At 44.3% G+C, this 17,912-nt stretch overlaps 1 protein-coding gene across 2 annotated transcripts in view; it reads left to right on the forward strand.

Moving 5' to 3' along the window:
* The window catches only part of mars1 (methionyl-tRNA synthetase 1), an 80,387-nt gene that overhangs the window by 19,284 nt on the left and 43,191 nt on the right, over positions 1 to 17,912 (forward strand). For both annotated transcript variants that reach the window (XM_055918096.1, XM_055918097.1), the window contains exons 6-10: positions 1,247 to 1,440; positions 3,555 to 3,667; positions 8,362 to 8,478; positions 14,946 to 15,149; positions 16,283 to 16,484. In XM_055918096.1, the coding sequence (XP_055774071.1) occupies positions 1,247 to 1,440; positions 3,555 to 3,667; positions 8,362 to 8,478; positions 14,946 to 15,149; positions 16,283 to 16,484 (830 nt within the window). The remainder of the gene's footprint in view (positions 1 to 1,246; positions 1,441 to 3,554; positions 3,668 to 8,361; positions 8,479 to 14,945; positions 15,150 to 16,282; positions 16,485 to 17,912) is intronic.

Consider the following 17,912-nt stretch of genomic DNA (forward strand, 5'->3'; position numbering starts at 1 on the left):
ACCACTAGACTACCTGCCGCCCCTACACTCTAACCACTAGGCCACTACCTGCCGCCCCTACACTCTAACCACTAGGCCACTACCTGCCGCCCCTACACTCTAACCACTAGGCCACTACCTGCCGCCCCTACACTCTAACCACTAGGCCACTACCTGCCGCCCCTACACTCTAACCACTAGACTACCTGCCGCCCCTACACTCTAACCACTAGGCTACCTGCCGCCCCTACACTCTAACCACTAGGCCACTACCTGCCGCCCCTACACTCTAACCACTAGGCTACCTGCCGCCCCTACACTCTAACCACTAGACTACCTGCCGCCCCTACACTCTAACCACTAGGCTACCTGCCGCCCCTACACTCTAACCACTAGGCTACCTGCCGCCCCTACACTCTAACCACTAGACTACCTGCCGCCCCTACACTCTAACCACTAGACTACCTGCCGCCCCTACACTCTAACCACTAGACTACCTGCCGCCCCTACACTCTAACCACTAGACTACCTGCCGCCCCTACACTCTAACCACTAGACTACCTGCCGCCCCTACACTCTAACCACTAGGCTACCTGCCGCCCCTACACTCTAACCACTAGACTACCTGCCGCCCCTACACTCTAACCACTAGACTACCTGCCGCCCCTACACTCTAACCACTAGGCCACTACCTGCCGCCCCTACACTCTAACCACTAGGCCACTACCTGCCGCCCCTACACTCTAACCACTAGACTACCTGCCGCCCCTACACTCTAACCACTAGGCTACCTGCCGCCCCTACACTCTAACCACTAGGCCACTACCTGCCGCCCCTACACTCTAACCACTAGGCCACTACCTGCCGCCACTACACTCTAACCACTAGGCTACCTGCCGCCCCTACACTCTAACCACTAGGCCACTACCTGCCGCCCCTACACTCTAACCACTAGACTACCTGCCGCCCCTACACTCTAACCACTGGGCTACCTGCCAGCCCAAAATAAGTGTATGAATTGGACTATTCTCCTGTCCTGCTAAGCATTTGAAGTTTGTGTGTCAGGGAAAATGTATTGATTAAATAGTACATTATTTTCTTTATGAATGTAGTGAAGTGAAAGTTGTCAAAAATATAAATAGTAAAGTACAGATAACTCCCCCAAAAAACTACTTAAGTAGTACTTTACACCACTGGTGTTATGTTAAACTTCTGTCAGTGTATGTGTTTAACCGTGGCTTCCGTTCCTCTTGGTCTTTTACTGTAGGTAATCAGGCGCTGCAGCACTGGTTTGAACGTGTGGGCATGTTGGCAGCCTGTGGGTCTGCAGCCCAGACTGCACTGTACGGGAAGGGACTGAAGGCTGAGTCTCTGAAGACCTACCTGCAGAGACAGCCAGCCACACACCAGGGTCAGGGACAGGTTCAGGGTAGAGGCACACAGCCATGCAACAGCCCTGAGGTAAAAAAAATAATACATTTAGTCTTTCATTTGTTTTAACACCAATCCTGGGTTACAACAGTAGATCATACAAGGGAACTGTTTGGTAACATGTTTGAGGTTGTAAATGGTACAATTTGGATATGTAAGATTTATTTAAAAACACAATTCACACTGCTAATGTTATTGTCATTGAGGTTAATTAACACAAAGCCTTTTTTCCATTGTGGTCCTCTTTGGCCGGCAATACATAGAGAGGAGGTGAGAGAGTAGCCAAACTTCAATCCACCCCGACTCCTATGCTCTCTCTCCCTCTCTCCTTATCTCTCTCCCTCTCTCCATATCTCTCCACCTCTCTCTCCCTCTCTCCACATCTCTCTCCCTCTCTCCACATCTCTCTCCATATCTCTCCACCTCTCCCTCCCTCTCTCTCTATATCTCTCCACCTCTCTCTCCCTCTCTCTCCATATCTCTCCACCTCTCTCCCTCTGTCTTGTCGTGTCCCTCTCTCCCTGTCTCTGTCTCTCCCTCTCTGTCTCTCTCTCCCTCTCTCCATATCTCTCCACCTCTCTCTCCCTCCCTCTCTCCATATCTCTCCACCTCTCTCTCCCTCTGTCTTGTCGTGTCCCTCTCTCCCTGTCTCTGTCTCTCCCTCTCTCTCTCTCTCCCTCTCTCCATATCTCTCCACCTCTCTCTCCCTCTCTCTCCATATCTCTCCACCTCTCTCCCTCTGTCTTGTCGTGTCCCTCTCTCCCTGTCTCTGTCTCTCCCTCTCTGTCTCTCGCTCCCTCTCTCCATATCTCTCCACCTCTCTCTCCCTCCCTCTCTCCATATCTCTCCACCTCTCTCTCCCTCTGTCTTGTCGTGTCCCTCTCTCTCTCTCTCTCTCTCTCTGTCTCTCTCTCCATATCTCTCCACCTCTCTCTCCCTCTGTCTTGTCATGTCCCTCTCTCTCCCTGTCTCTGTCTCTCCCACTCTGTCTCTCTCTCTCCCTGTCTCTGTCTCTCCCTCTCTGTCTCTCTCTCAGATTGATTTATTGACATGAAATATGATTTGTAGATATTGCCAAAGTGGTATAGTGGTACAGCATTTCAGTAAATACAGTACAATGAGGATAATGAAATCCAGTTCATTCCAGTATTAATATTAACAGTATAATGAGGATAATGAAATCCAGTTCATTCCCGTAGTAATATTAACAGTACAATGAGGATAATGAAATCCAGTTCATTCCCGTAGTAATATTAACAGTACATATAATCATGTATACAGGTACAACACTACTGCTGTTGTATTGTGGAATCTTCAGTTGATACATTTTAATTAAATAAAAAAATATTATTATAAAAATGAAAGAGCCTCATAAATAAGTATTTCTCTCTCTCTCTTTAGCTTTACAGTTTGATGACGGGACTGTAATGTGTTTTCTGTCCTCCAGGGTGATGATGACGGGACTGTAATGTGTTTTCTGTCTTCCAGGGTGATGATGACGGGACTGTAATGTGTTTTCTGTTCTCCAGGGTGATGAGGACGGGACTGTAATGTGTTTTCTGTTCTCCAGGGTGATGAGGACGGGACTGTAATGTGTTTTCTGTCCTCCAGGGTGATGATGACGGGACTGTAATGTGTTTTCTGTTCTCCAGGGTGATGAGGACGGGACTGTAATGTGTTTTCTGTTCTCCAGGGTGATGATGACGGGACTGTAATGTGTTTTCTGTCCTCCAGGGTGATGAGGACGGGACTGTAATGTGTTTTCTGTCCTCCAGGGTGACGATGACGGGACTGTAATGTGTTTTCTGTCCTCCAGGGTGATGAGGACGGGACTGTAATGTGTTTTCTGTCCTCCAGGGTGATGAGGACGGGACTGTAATGTGTTTTCTGTCCTCCAGGGTGATGATGACGGGACTGTAATGTGTTTTCTGTTCTCCAGGGTGATGAGGACGGGACTGTAATGTGTTTTCTGTCCTCCAGGGTGATGATGACGGGACTGTAATGTGTTTTCTGTCTTCCAGGGTGATGATGACGGGACTGTAATGTGTTTTCTGTCCTCCAGGGTGATGATGACGGGACTGTAATGTGTTTTCTGTTCTCCAGGGTGATGATGACAGGACTGTAATGTGTTTTCTGTCTTCCAGGGTGATGATGATGGTGATTGTGTGCTGTCAGAGGAAGAGATCCAGTCTGCCGCAGTCACCTGGGTTAAAGGACTTGCAGACTTACCCATGGTTCCAGAGAGACAACACCCTATGTGAGTACGCTACATAATATCCAGTCCGCAGGGTACGAACAAGGTGCTTCAGCTGCTTAAAGTCCTTCCTTTTGGTACTCTGGAAAACCTTGAAAATCAGACATTTTTCACAAGTTAGTACTTGAATTAAAATATAAGAGGAGAACAGATAATGATGAAATATGTTTATGAAAATATAAAAATGTATTGGTCTCGCGAATTCAAATCCATGCAGACTACAGAGTTTTATTGCCTCACGTGTTTCTCTGGTTGCCAGGTGAGCTCGCTGGTCCAGGCAGGTACAGAACTGACTGACTAGGCACCGCCAAGCGTCACATCGATCGCTAAAATGGCAGGAAAATGTAGATCCTGGCTGTTGTGCTTAAGGAACATTTCTGGGATCTTTTTCAGCTTAATGGAACATGGGACTAACACTTTACATGTTGTGTTTATATTTATGTTCAGGGTAGTTTTACTCACCTTTTTTACCACTACGTCACTGGACCCCACCAACCCATAGCGTGTAAGGTACAAAAAATGCGTCAGACTTTGACATTGTGAGCGTGGGTGAATCGGCCCTGAAGAGCCACGTGAAGGGAGGAAAGACTCACCGTTGCATCCTGTGTTAGCGTGGGTGAATCGGCCCTGAAGAGCCACGTGAAGGGAGGAAAGACTCACCGTTGCATCCTGTGTTAGCGTGGGTGAATCGGCCCTGAAGAGCCACGTGAAGGGAGGAAAGACTCACCGTTGCATCCTGCGTTGACGCCTGATCTACAGTTTGACTCATTACTCTGCGACAACCTCCCGAGCTTTTTTGCCAATCGCCTCCTTCGTAGGGCGCCCGCAATATTCCGCAGCCATTCTCCCTGCCGTTCTGGTGTCCGCTCACGTGTCGTTTTCCTCACACAGCCCACCCCCCCCCCCCCCTTCTCGGCGACACCAAAGCTGCCAGTCGATTGCAAGATACTTTTTCGTAGTAGTAGATTCGCAAATGCCCAATTAAAAACCGTCATTAAGCTGGAATTGTGTAGTAACGTGACCTAGGAAATATGTGTTCACCAGTAGACATGTCTCAACTCTGCTCATCAGCACTGACTTCAGTTACCACTCATGTATATAAACTCAACAAAAAAAGAAGCATCCCTTTTTCAGGACCCTGTCTTTCAAAAATAATTTGTAGAAATCCAAATAACTTCACACCTGTGGGACAGGTACAGGATGGCAACAACAACTGCCTGAGTTACACCAGGAACACACAATCCCTCATCAGTGCTCAGACTGTCCGCAATAGGCTGAGAGGGGCTGGACTGAGGGCTTGTAGGCCTGTTGTAAGGCAGGTCCTCACCAGACATCACCGGCCACAACGTCGCCTTTGGGCACAAACCCACCGTCGCTGGACCAGACAGGACTGGCAAAAAGTGCTCTTCTATGACGAGTCGCGGTTTTGTCTCACCAGGGGTGATGGTCAGATTTGCGTTATTGTCGAAGGAATGAGCGTTACACCGAGGCCTGTACTCTGGAGCGGGATCGATTTGGAGGTGGAGGGTCCGTCATGGTCTGGGGCGGTGTGTCACAGCATCATCGGACTGAGCTTGTTGTCATTGCAGGTAATCTCAACGCTGTGCGTTACAGGGAAGACATCCTCCTCCCTCATGTGGTACCCTTCCTGCAGGCTCATCCTGACATGACCCTCCAGCATGACAATGCCACCAGCCATACTGCTCGTTCTGTGCGTGATTTCCTGCAAGACAGGAATGTCAGTGTTCTGCCATGGCCAGCAAAGAGCCCGGATCTCAATCCCATCATGGTCACCTAATAATCCCCAGTTTACAATTGGCTCATTCATCCCCCTCCTCTCCCCTGTAACTATTCCCCAGGTCGTTGCTGCAAATGAGAACGTGTTCTCAGTCAACTTACCTGGTAAAATAACGGTAAAATAAAAAAATAAAAATAAATGTCTGGGACCTGTTGGATCGGAGGATGAGGGCTAGACCCATTCTCCCCAGAATTGTCCGGGAACTTGCAGGTGCCTTGGTGGAGGAGGGGGTAACATCTCACAGCAAGAACTGGCAAATCTGGTGCAGTTCATGAGGAGGAGATGCACTGCAGTGCTTAATGCAGCTGGTGGCCACATCAGATACTGACTGTTACTTTTGATTTTGATCCCCTCTTTGTTCAGGGACACATTATTCAATTTCTGTTAGTCACATGTCTGTGGAACTTGTTCAGTTTATGTCTCAGTTGTTGAATCTTGTTATGTTCATACAAATATTTACACATATTAAGTTTGCTGAAAATATATGTAGTTGACCGTGAGAGGACATTTCTTTTTTTGCTGAGTTTATGTAGTAAATAAGTAGTGAAACAACGTATTATTGAGTAGAACTTGGAAGTTAGCGATGAATACAATGTTTTTTTTAAATGTTTAAAACAAAAAAATCTCCATGAGTTTGTGGCAATCTACTGCCATCTGGTGGAGACAAGAAATAATTGCATAAAATACATTTGTAATAGTTAATGGTCCCTGAAAATATATTAGTGGTTGAAAGCCCTTGAATTTGACTTGCCACTGTCTGCACGAACCCTATAAGTCCCTATATTGTTCATTATATAACAGTCCCTATATTGTTCTTTATTATTTATTTTATTTAACTATGCAAGTCAGTTAAGAACAAATTCTTATTTACAATAACGGCCTACCGGGGAACAGTGGGTTAACTGCCTTGTTCAGGGGCAGAACGACATATTTCTACCTTGTCAGTTTGGGAATTCGATCCAGCAACCTTTCGGTTACTGGCCCAACACTCTAATCACTAGGCTACCTGCCACCCCTTCATATAACAGAACAACAGCAAAGGACCCTGTGAAGATGCTGGAGGAAACAGGTACAAAAGTATCTATATGCACAGTAAAACGGGTCCTATATCGACATAATCTGAAAGGCCGCTCAGCAAGGAAGAAACCACTGCTCCACAACCACCATAAAAAAGCAAGACTATGGTTTGCATCTGCACATGGGAACAAAGATCGTACTTTTTGGAGAAATGTCCTCTGGTCTGATGAAACAAAAATAGAACTGTTTGGCCATAATGACCATCGTTATGTTTGGAGGAAAAGGGGGAGGCTTGCAAGCCGAAGAACACCATCCCAACCGTGAAGCACGGGGGTGGCAGCGTCATGTTGTGGGGGTGCTTTGCTGCAGGAGGGACTGGTGCACTTCACAAAATAGATGGCATCATGAGGCAGGAAAATTATGTGGATATATTGAAGCAACATCTCAAGACATCAGTCAGGAAGTTAAAGCTTGGTCGCAAATGGGTCTTCCAAATGGACAATGACCCCAAGCATACTTCCAAAGTCGTGGCAAAATGGCTTAAGGACAACAAAGTCAAGTTACTGGAGTGGCCATCACAAAGCCCTGACCTCAATCCTATAGAACATTTGTGGGCAGAACTGAAAAAGCGTGTGTGAGCAAGGAGGCCTACAAACCTGACTCAGTTACACCAGCTCTGTCAGGAGGAATGGGCCAAAATTCACCCAACTTATTGTGGGAAGCTTGTGGAAGGCTACCTGAAACGTTTGACCCAAGTTAAACAATGTAAAGGCAATGCTACCAAATACTAATTGAGTGTATGTACACTTCTGACCCACTGTGAATGTGATGAAGGAAATAAAAGCTGAAATAAATCATTATTTATCATCATTATTCTGACATTTCACATTCTTAAAATAAAGTGGTGATCCTAACTGACCTAAGACAGGGAATGTTTACTAGGATGAAATGTCAGAAATTGTGAAAAACTGGGTTTAAATGTATTTGGTTATGGTGTATGTAAACTTCCGACTTCAACTGTGTGTGTGTGTGTGTGTGTGTGTGTGTGTGTGTGTGTGTGTGTGTGTGTGTGTGTGTGTACTTTTTTTTTTTACCAGTGGGTCTTGTGTCGGGTATACATATGTGTGTGTGAATATATATATATAACTTATTTTTTTATCCCAGCCCCCGCAGGAGGCCTTTTGGTAGGACCGTCATTGTAAATAAGAATTTGTTCTGACTTGCCTTAAATACATATTTAAATAAATATTTTTTTGCCAAGAGGGTGCAAAGCTTTCATCAAGGCAAATGGTGGCTACTAATCTCAAATATAACATATATTATGATTGGTTACTACATGATTCCATATGTGTTATTTTCATCGTTTTTATGTCTTCACTATTATTCTACAATGTAGAAAATTGTAAAAATAAAGAAAAATCATTGAATGAGTAGGTGTGTCCAAACATTTGACTGGTACTGTATATAATGTGTGTGTGTGGATATATCATTTTTTGTTAGGTAACGTCATCTGTACCTACGCTTAAACGCCAGTATTTTTTATCATATATCTTGTTCTCCAATTTCTTTTTAAGTAGTGAGCCACTTTTATTTCTCTGATTGATTAAAACTAATTTTCTCCTGCTCTCTCTTGTCTCTCTGCAGCAGACATTTAGCGAGCAATATGTTTGAAACATCAAATCGCAGTATCGACCCCTGGGTGCAGGTCTTGTTTGTTGCCCTGGCACTACACAGCTGATTCGAATCAAAGCTTGATGAGTTGATTATTTGAATGGGCTGTGTAGTGCTAGGACAGAGAACAACACGGGCACCCCTTGGGGTCCCCAGGAGTGAGTTTAGGGAACTCTGTATGTGTCTTTCTGACGGGCTCTTTTCTTACCAGTCTTCCTAAGGAGGGCAAGAGGAACGTCCTCGTGACCAGTGCCTTGCCTTATGTTAACAACGTCCCTCATCTGGGCAACATCATCGGCTGTGTCCTCAGCGCTGACGTCTTCGCCAGGTAGAGAACACACTACCCTACTATAGTGTACACTACTATACTATACTGACCCTACCCTACTATAGTGTACACTACCTTACTGTACCCTACCCTACTGTACACTACCCTAACCTACCCTACTGTACCCTACCCTACTGTACACTACACTACCCTACTGCACACTACCCCACTGTAGACTACCCTACTGTACCCTACCCTACTGTACCCTACCCTACTGTACCCTACCCTACTGTACCCTACCCTACTGTACACTACCTTACTGTACCCTACCCTACTGTACCCTACCCTACCCTACTGTACCCTACCCTACTGTACCCTACCCTACCCTACTGTACCCTACCCTACTGTAATGTACACTCCCCTACTGTACTGTACACTACCCTACTATACTGTACACTACCCTACTATTCTGTACCCTACTATACTATACTGTACCCTACTATACTGTACCCTACCCTACTATACTGTACCCTACTATACTGTACCCTGCCCTACTATACTGTACCCTACCCTACTATACTGCACCCTACCCTACTATATTGTACCCTACTATACTATACTGTACCCTACCCTACTCTACTGTACCCTACTATACTGTGCCCTACCATACTGTACCCTACCCTACTATACTGTACCCTACTATACTGTACCCTACCCTACTATACTGTACCCTACCCTACTATACTGTACCCTACCCTACTATACTGTACCCTACCCTACTATACTGTACCCTACTATACTGTACCCTACTATACTGTACCCCACCCTACTATACTGTACCCTACTATACTGTACCCTACCCTACTATACTGTACCCTACTATACTGTACCCTACCCTACTATACTGTACCCTACTATACTGTACCCTACTGTACTGTACCCTACTATACTGTACCCTACTATACTGTGCCCTACTATACTGTACCCTACCCTACTATACTGTACCCTACTATACTGTACACTACCCTACTATACTGTACCCTACTATACTGTACCCTACCCTACTATACTGTACCCTACTATACTGTACCCTACCCTACTATACTGTACCCTACTATACTGTACACTACCCTACTATACTGTACCCTACTATACTGTACACTACCCTACTATACTGTACCCTACTATACTGTACCCTACCCTACTATACTGTACCCTACTGTACACCACCCTACTATACTGTACCGCACCCTACTATACTGTACCCTACCCTACTATACTGTACCCTACTATAATGTACACTACCCTACTATACTGTACCCTGCCCTACTATACTGTACCCTACCCTACTATACTGTACACTACTATACTGTACACTACCCTGCTATACTGTACACTACTATACTGTACACTACCCTGCTATACTGCACACTACTGTACACTGCTCTACTATACTGTCCCCTACTCTACTATACTGCACACTACTCCACTATACTGCACACTACTCTACTATATTGTACACTACCCTACTCTACTATACTGAACGCGACCCTACTCTACCTTGCTGAACACTACTCCACTATACTGTACACTACCCTACTATACTATACTGAACACTACTCCACTATACTATACTGAACGCGACCCTACTCTACTATGCTGAACACTACCCTACTATACTGAACACTGCCCTACTCGACTCTACTGAACACCACCCTACTCGACTCTACTGAACACCACCCTACTATACTCTACTGAACACCACCCTACTATACTCTACTGAACACTACTCCACTATACTATACTGAACACTACCCTACTGTATATACTGAACACCACTCTACTCGACTCTACTGAACACCACCCTACTATACTATACTGAACACCACCCTACTATACTATACTGTACACTACCCTACTATACTATACTGTACACTACTCCACTATACTATACTGAACACTACCCTACTGTATATACTGAACACCACCCTACTCGACTCTACTGAACACCACCCTACTATACTATACTGTACACTACCCTACTATACTATACTGTACACTACTCCACTATACTATACTGAACACTACCCTACTGTATATACTGAACACCACTCTACTCTACTGAACACTGCCCTACTCGACTCTACTGAACACGACCCTACTTTACTATACTGAACCCTACCCTACTCTACTATACTGAACACTACCCTACTCTACTATACTGAACACTACCCTACTCTACTATACTGAACACTACTCCACTATACTATACTGAACACTACCCTACTCTACTATACTGAACCCTACCCTACTCTACTATACTGAACACTACTCCACTATACTATACTGAACACTACCCTACTCTACTATACTGAACACTACGCTACTATACTATACTGAACACTACGCTACTATACTGAACACTACTCCACTATACTATGCTGAACACTACCCTACCCTACTATACTGAACTGAACACTACCCTACTCTACTATACTGAACACTACTCCACTATACTATACTGAACCCTACTCTACTATACTGAACACTACTCTACTATACTGAACACTACCCTACTCTACTATACTGAACACTACTCCACTATACTATACTGAACCCTACTCTACTATACTGAACACCACCCTACTCTACTATACTGAACACCACCCTACTCTACTATACTGAACCCTACTCCACTATACTATACTGAACACTACCCTACTCTACTATACTGAACACCACCCTACTCTACTATACTGAACACCACCCTACTCTACTATACTGAACCCTACTCCACTATACTATACTGAACACTACCCTACTCTACTATACTGACCACTACCCTACTCTACTATACTGAACACTACCCTACTCTACTATACTGAACACTACCCTACTCTACTATACTGAACACTACTCCACTATACTATACTGAACCCTACTCTACTATACTGAACACTACCCTACTATACTGAACACTACCCTACTCTACTATACTGAACACTACTCCACTATACTATGCTGAACCCTACTCTACTATACTGAACACTACCCTACTATACTGAACACTACCCTACTCTACTATACTGAACACCACCCACTTTACTATACTGAACACTACCCTACTCTACTATACTGAACACTACTCCACTATACTATACTGAACCCTACTCTACTATACTGAACACTACTCCACTATACTATGCTGAACACTACCCTACCCTACTATACTGAACACTACCATACTCTACTCCACTATACTGAACACCACCCTACTCTACTATACTGAACACGACCCCACTATACTCTACTGAACACCACTATACTACACTGAACACTACTCCACTATACTCTACTGAACACTGCTCCACTATACTCTACTGAACACCACTCTACTCTACTGAACACGACCCTGCTATACTCTACTGAACACTACCCTACTCAACTATACCGAACACTACCCTACTCTACTATACTGACCACTACCCTACTATACTATACTGAACACCACCCTACTCTACTATACTGAACACTACTCCACTATACTGAACACTACCCTACTGTATATACTGAACACCACTCTACTCTACTGAACACTGCCCTACTATACTATACTGAACACTACCCTACTATACTCTACTGAACACTACCATACTCTACTGAACACTGCCCTACTCTACTATACTGACCACTACCCTACTCTACTATACTGAACCCTACTCTACTATACTGAACACTACCCTACTCTACTATACTGAACACTACGCTACTATACTATACTGAACCCTACTCTACTATACTGACCACTACCCTACTCTACTATACTCTACACTACCCTACTCTACTATACTGAACACTACGCTACTCTACTATACTGTACACTACCCTACTCTACTATACTGAACACTACGCTACTCTACTATACTGAACCCTACTCTACTATACTGACCACTACCCTACTCTACAATACTCTACACTACCCTACTCTACTATACTGAACACTACGCTACTATATTGTACACTACCCTACTCTACTATACTGTACACTACCCTACTCTACTATACTGAACACTACGCTACTCTACTATACTGAACCCTACTCTACTATACTGACCACTACCCTACTCTACTATACTGACCACTACCCTACTCTACTATACTCTACACTACCCTACTCTACTATACTGACCACTACCCTACTCTACTATACTCTACACTACCCTACTCTACTCTACTGTACACTACCCTACTCTACTATACTGTACACTACCCTACTCTACTATACTGTACACTACCCTACTCTACTATACTGTACACTACCCTACTATACTATACACCACCCTACTATACTATACTGTACACTACCCTACTCTACTATACTGTACACTACCCTACTATACTATACGGAACCCTACTCTACTATACTATACTGACCACTACCCTACTATACTGTACCCTACCCTGCTATACTGTACCCTACTCTACTATATTCTACTATACGCTACCCTATTGTACCTTGCTGTACTCTGCTATACTCTACCCTACTATACTATTCTGCACCCTACCCTGCTATACTAGTCTGTACCCTACCCTTCTCTACCCTACTACACTAGTCTGTACCCTACCCTTCTCTACCCTACTATACTAATCTGTACCCTACTCTACTATACTAGTCTGTACCCTACCCTTCTCTACCCTACTATACTATTCTGTCCCCTACTCTACTATAGTAGTCTGTACCCTACTATACTATTCTGTACCCTACCCTACTCTACTATACTAGTCTGTACCCTACCCTACTATACTAATCTGTACCCTACTATACTAGTCTGTACCCTACCCTTCTCTACCCTACTATACTATTCTGTCCCCTACTCTACTATACTAGTCTGTACCCTACTATACTATTCTGTACCCTACCCTACTCTACTATACTAGTCTGTACCCTACCCTACTATACTAATCTGTACCCTACTATACTAGTCTGTACCCTACCCTTCTCTACCCTACTATACTATTCTGTCCCCTACTCTACTATACTAGTGTGTACCCTGCCCTACTCTACCCTACTATACTAGTCTGTACCCTACCCTACTATACTAGTTTGTACCCTACCCTTCTCTACCCTACTATACTAGTCTGTACCCCACCCTACTATAGTAGTCTGTACTCTACCCTTCTCTACTATACTAGTCTGTACTCTACCCTTCTCTAGTATACTAGTGTGTACTCTACCCTTCTCTACTATACTAGTCTGTACCCTACCCTACTATACTATTCTGTCCCCTACTCTACTATACTAGTATGTACCCTACCCTACTATACTAGTCTGTACCCTACCCTACTATACTAGTCTGTACCCTACCCTACTATACTAGTCTGTCCCCTACTATACTAGTCAGTACCCTACCCTACTATACTAGTCTGTACCCTACCCTGCTATACTAGTCTGTACCCTACCCTGCTATACTAGTCTGTACCCTACCCTGCTATACTAGTCTGTACCCTACCCTGCTATACTAGTCTGTACCCTACCCTACTATACTAGTCTGTACCCTACCCTGCTATACTAGTCTGTACCCTAACCCGCTATACTAGTCTGTACCCTAACCTGATATACTAGTCTGTACCCTACCCTGCTATACTAGTCTGTACCCTACCCTACTATACTAGTCTGTACCCTGCTATACTAGTCTGTACCCTACCCTACTATACTAGTCTGTACCCTACCCTACTATACTAGTCTGTACCCTGCTATACTAGTCTGTACCCTACCCTACTATACTAGTCTGTACCCTACCCTACTATACTAGTCTGTACCCTACCCTACTATACTAGTCTGTACCCTACCCTGCTATACTAGTCTGTACCCTACCCTGCTATACTAGTCTGTACACTACTATACTTGTCTGTACCCTACCCTACTATACTATTCTGTACCCTACCCTACTATACTAGTCTGTACCCTACTATACTAGTCTGTGCCCTACTATACTAGTCTGTTCCCTACCCTACTATACTAGACTGTACCCTACCCTTCTCTACCTTACTATACTAGTCTGTACCCTGCCCTACTATACTAGTCTGTACCCTACCCTTCTCTACCCTACTATACTAGTCTGTACCCTACCCTACTATACTAGTCTGTACCATACCCTACTATACTAGTCTGTACCCTACCCTTCTCTACCTTACTATACTAGTCTGTACCCTACCCTACTACACTAGTCTGTACCCTACCCTTCTCTACCTTACTATACTAGTCTGTACCCTACCCTACTATACTAGTCTGTACCCTACCCTTCTCTACCCTACTATACTAGTCTGTACCCTACCCTACTATACTAGTCTGTACCCTACCCTTCTCTACCCTACTATACTAGTCTGTACCCTACCCTACTATACTAGTCTGTACCCTACCCCCTTGAGCCATAGTGTCTCTTCAAGTCTCCCGGACCTCTTTTGTGTTTTTCTTTCTCTCTCTTCTCTCTGTTTCTCACTTTCCTGTCTCTCTCTGTGTCTCTCAGGTATGGGCGTCTGCGTGGTTGGAATGTACTGTATGTGTGTGGGACTGATGAGTACGGTACAGCTACAGAGAACAAGGCCCGTGAGGAAGGTCTAACAGCGCAGCAGATCTGTGACAAGTACCATGCTGTCCACGCCTCCATCTACCAGTGGTTCCAGGTCGACTTCGACTTCTTTGGCCGCACCACCACAAAGAAACAGACGGAGTGAGTACCGGTGGTAGAATGTCATGTTAAAGCTCTGCTTATTCTTTGGATTATATAGGATGAGTCAGCACCTGATCTAAAACATTAAGAACACCTGCTCTTTCCATGATACAGACTGACCAGGTGAATCCAGGTGAAAGCTAGGATCCCTTATTGATGTCACTTGTTAAATCCACTTCCAATCAGTGTAGATGAAGGGGAGGGGACGGGACGGGGTAAAGAAGGATTTTTAAGCTTTGAGACAATTGAGACATGGATTGTGTGTGTGTGCCATTCTACTATACTAGTCTGTACCCTACCCTACTATACTAGTCTGTACCCTACCCTACTATACTAGTCTGTACCCTACCCTTCTCTACCCTACTATACTAGTCTGTACCCTACCCTACCCTGGGCAAGACAAAAGATTTAAGTGCTTTTGAACGGTGTATGGTTGTAGGTGCCAGGCACACCGGTTTGTGTCAAGAACTGTTGGCTGTTCTGAGGGCAAAGGTGGGGTATCGAGTTGTTCTTGCCATAATATGGACTTGGTATTTTACCAAATAGGGCTGTCTTCCACCCCTACCTTGTCACAACACAACTGATTGTCTCAAACGCATTAAGAAAGAAATATATTTTAACAAGGTACACCTGTTAATTGAAATGCATTCCAGGTGACTACCTCATGAAGCTGGTTGAGAGAGTGCCAAGAGTGTACAAAGCTGTCATCAAGGCAAAGGGTGGCTACTTTGAAGAATCTAAAATCTAAAATATATTTTGATTTTTTTAACACTTTTTTGGTTACTACATGATTCCATATGTGTTATTTCATAGTGTTGATGTCTTCACTATTATTCTACAATGTAGAAATAGTAAAAATAAAGAGAAACCTTTGAATGAGTAGGTGTGTGGTAACTAGACATGTTAAAGAGTGCTGCAACACGGCTTGGCTTCTGCTTCTGCTGTTCAAACAGGGATCGATCACATCAAAACTATTGTGTGGAGAATTAGTGTGGATTCATTTTCTTCAGGGTTTGTACGGATGATTGAAAACTGTGAATAAGTATATGAACCCTGGTCCTCTCGCTCTCGCTCTCTCTTCTCTCTCGCTCCTCTCTCTCCTCTCTCCTCTCTCCTCTCGCTCCCTCTCTCAGGATAGCCCAGAACATCTTCTGGCGTCTCCATGAGCGAGGCTTCCTACTTGAAGACATTGTGGAGCAGCTGCGCTGCGAGGCATGCCAGCGTTTTCTAGCCGACCGCTTCGTGGAGGGAACATGTCCCTTCTGCTCTTACCCAGAGGCCCGAGGGGACCAGTGTGACAAGTGTGGCAAGCTTATCAACGCTGTGGAGCTACGGGTGAGAGACCTTTTATACGGGGCACGTTCCACAGCTAAGCCTAGACGACGCAACAGCCAATGGTTACGTGCCACGTCATTGACTTTAACATATTATTTGATTACCTGATACGTAAAATACCTATCCAGGTGTTGTAAGATCTGTCAGGCGTCAGCAACGTCTACGTTCCGGAACACGGACATTATCTATCAATCAATGAATCAATCAATAGAGTTTACCTGATCCAGCCAGACCTGGGTTGAATATTTTCAAATACTTTTGCTGCGCTTGGTTTAGTTTTCCTGGTACAATGGAAGGAAGTAATGGAGTCGTCCCAAACGTCTAAAACCATTGAGACAACGTCAAGGAGTCTGAAGAAGCTAAAGAATGAAAATTGACACAAATCTTTTCTGATGACCAGATTTAGTGTAGGAGGAATTCTATAGCCTACTAATATTTCAATCACAATGAAAAGAGCGACTCATTCTATTCGTCCCAAGCAGAACCAAAATGTCAATAACCCGTATCGTTTATTTAGCATCACTCTGATTGGCCTAAAAAAAACAATAGAACAAAATGTATAAAAGTTCCCAATCTAATCTATACAGTAATAGAAGGTCACATCTGGACTGGCTACGCTTTGAAATGAGGGCACAGCGACTCTGTAATCCACCTACAGGAAGACATCAAAATGTTCATCTGTTTATGAGCTATTGAAGGAATACAAAACATGACAATTACATTCATATCAATCAATCAAATGTATTTATAAAGCCCTTCTTACATCAGCTGATATCTCAAAGTGCTGTACAGAAACCCAGCCTAAAACCCCAAACAGCAAGCAATGCAGGTGTAGAAGCACGGTGGCTAGGAAAAACTCCCTAGAAAGGCCAGAACCTAGGAAGAAACTTAGAGAGGAACCAGGCTATAAGGGTTGGCCAGTCCTCTTCTGGCTGTGCCGGGTGGAGATTATAACAGAACATGGCCAAGATGTTAAAGTGTTCATAGATGACCAGCAGGGTCTAATAATAATAATCACAGTGGTTGTCGAGGGTGCAACAGGTCAGCACCTCAGGAGTAAATATCAGTTGGCTTTTCATAGCCAATCATTCAAAGTATCTCTACCGTTCCTGCGAGAGAGAGAAATTTGTTAATTTGTATTGTTTGTTTCACTTTTGTGTATTGCTACCTCACTTGCTTTGGCAATGTTAACACATGTTTCCCATGCCAATAAAGCCCCTTGAATTGAATTGAATTGAATTGAAAGAAAGAGAGAGAATTGGAGAGAGCATACTTAAATTCACACAGGACACCGGATAAGACAGGAGAAATACTCCAGATATAACAGACTGACCCTAGCCCCCCGACACATAAACTACTGCAGCATAAATACTGGAGGCTGAGACAGGAGGGGTCGAGAGACACTGTGGCCCCATCCGATGATACCCC

Source organism: Salvelinus fontinalis, chromosome 3 (assembly GCF_029448725.1).
Source record: "Salvelinus fontinalis isolate EN_2023a chromosome 3, ASM2944872v1, whole genome shotgun sequence".
NCBI classification, from domain to species: Eukaryota; Metazoa; Chordata; class Actinopteri; order Salmoniformes; family Salmonidae; genus Salvelinus; species Salvelinus fontinalis.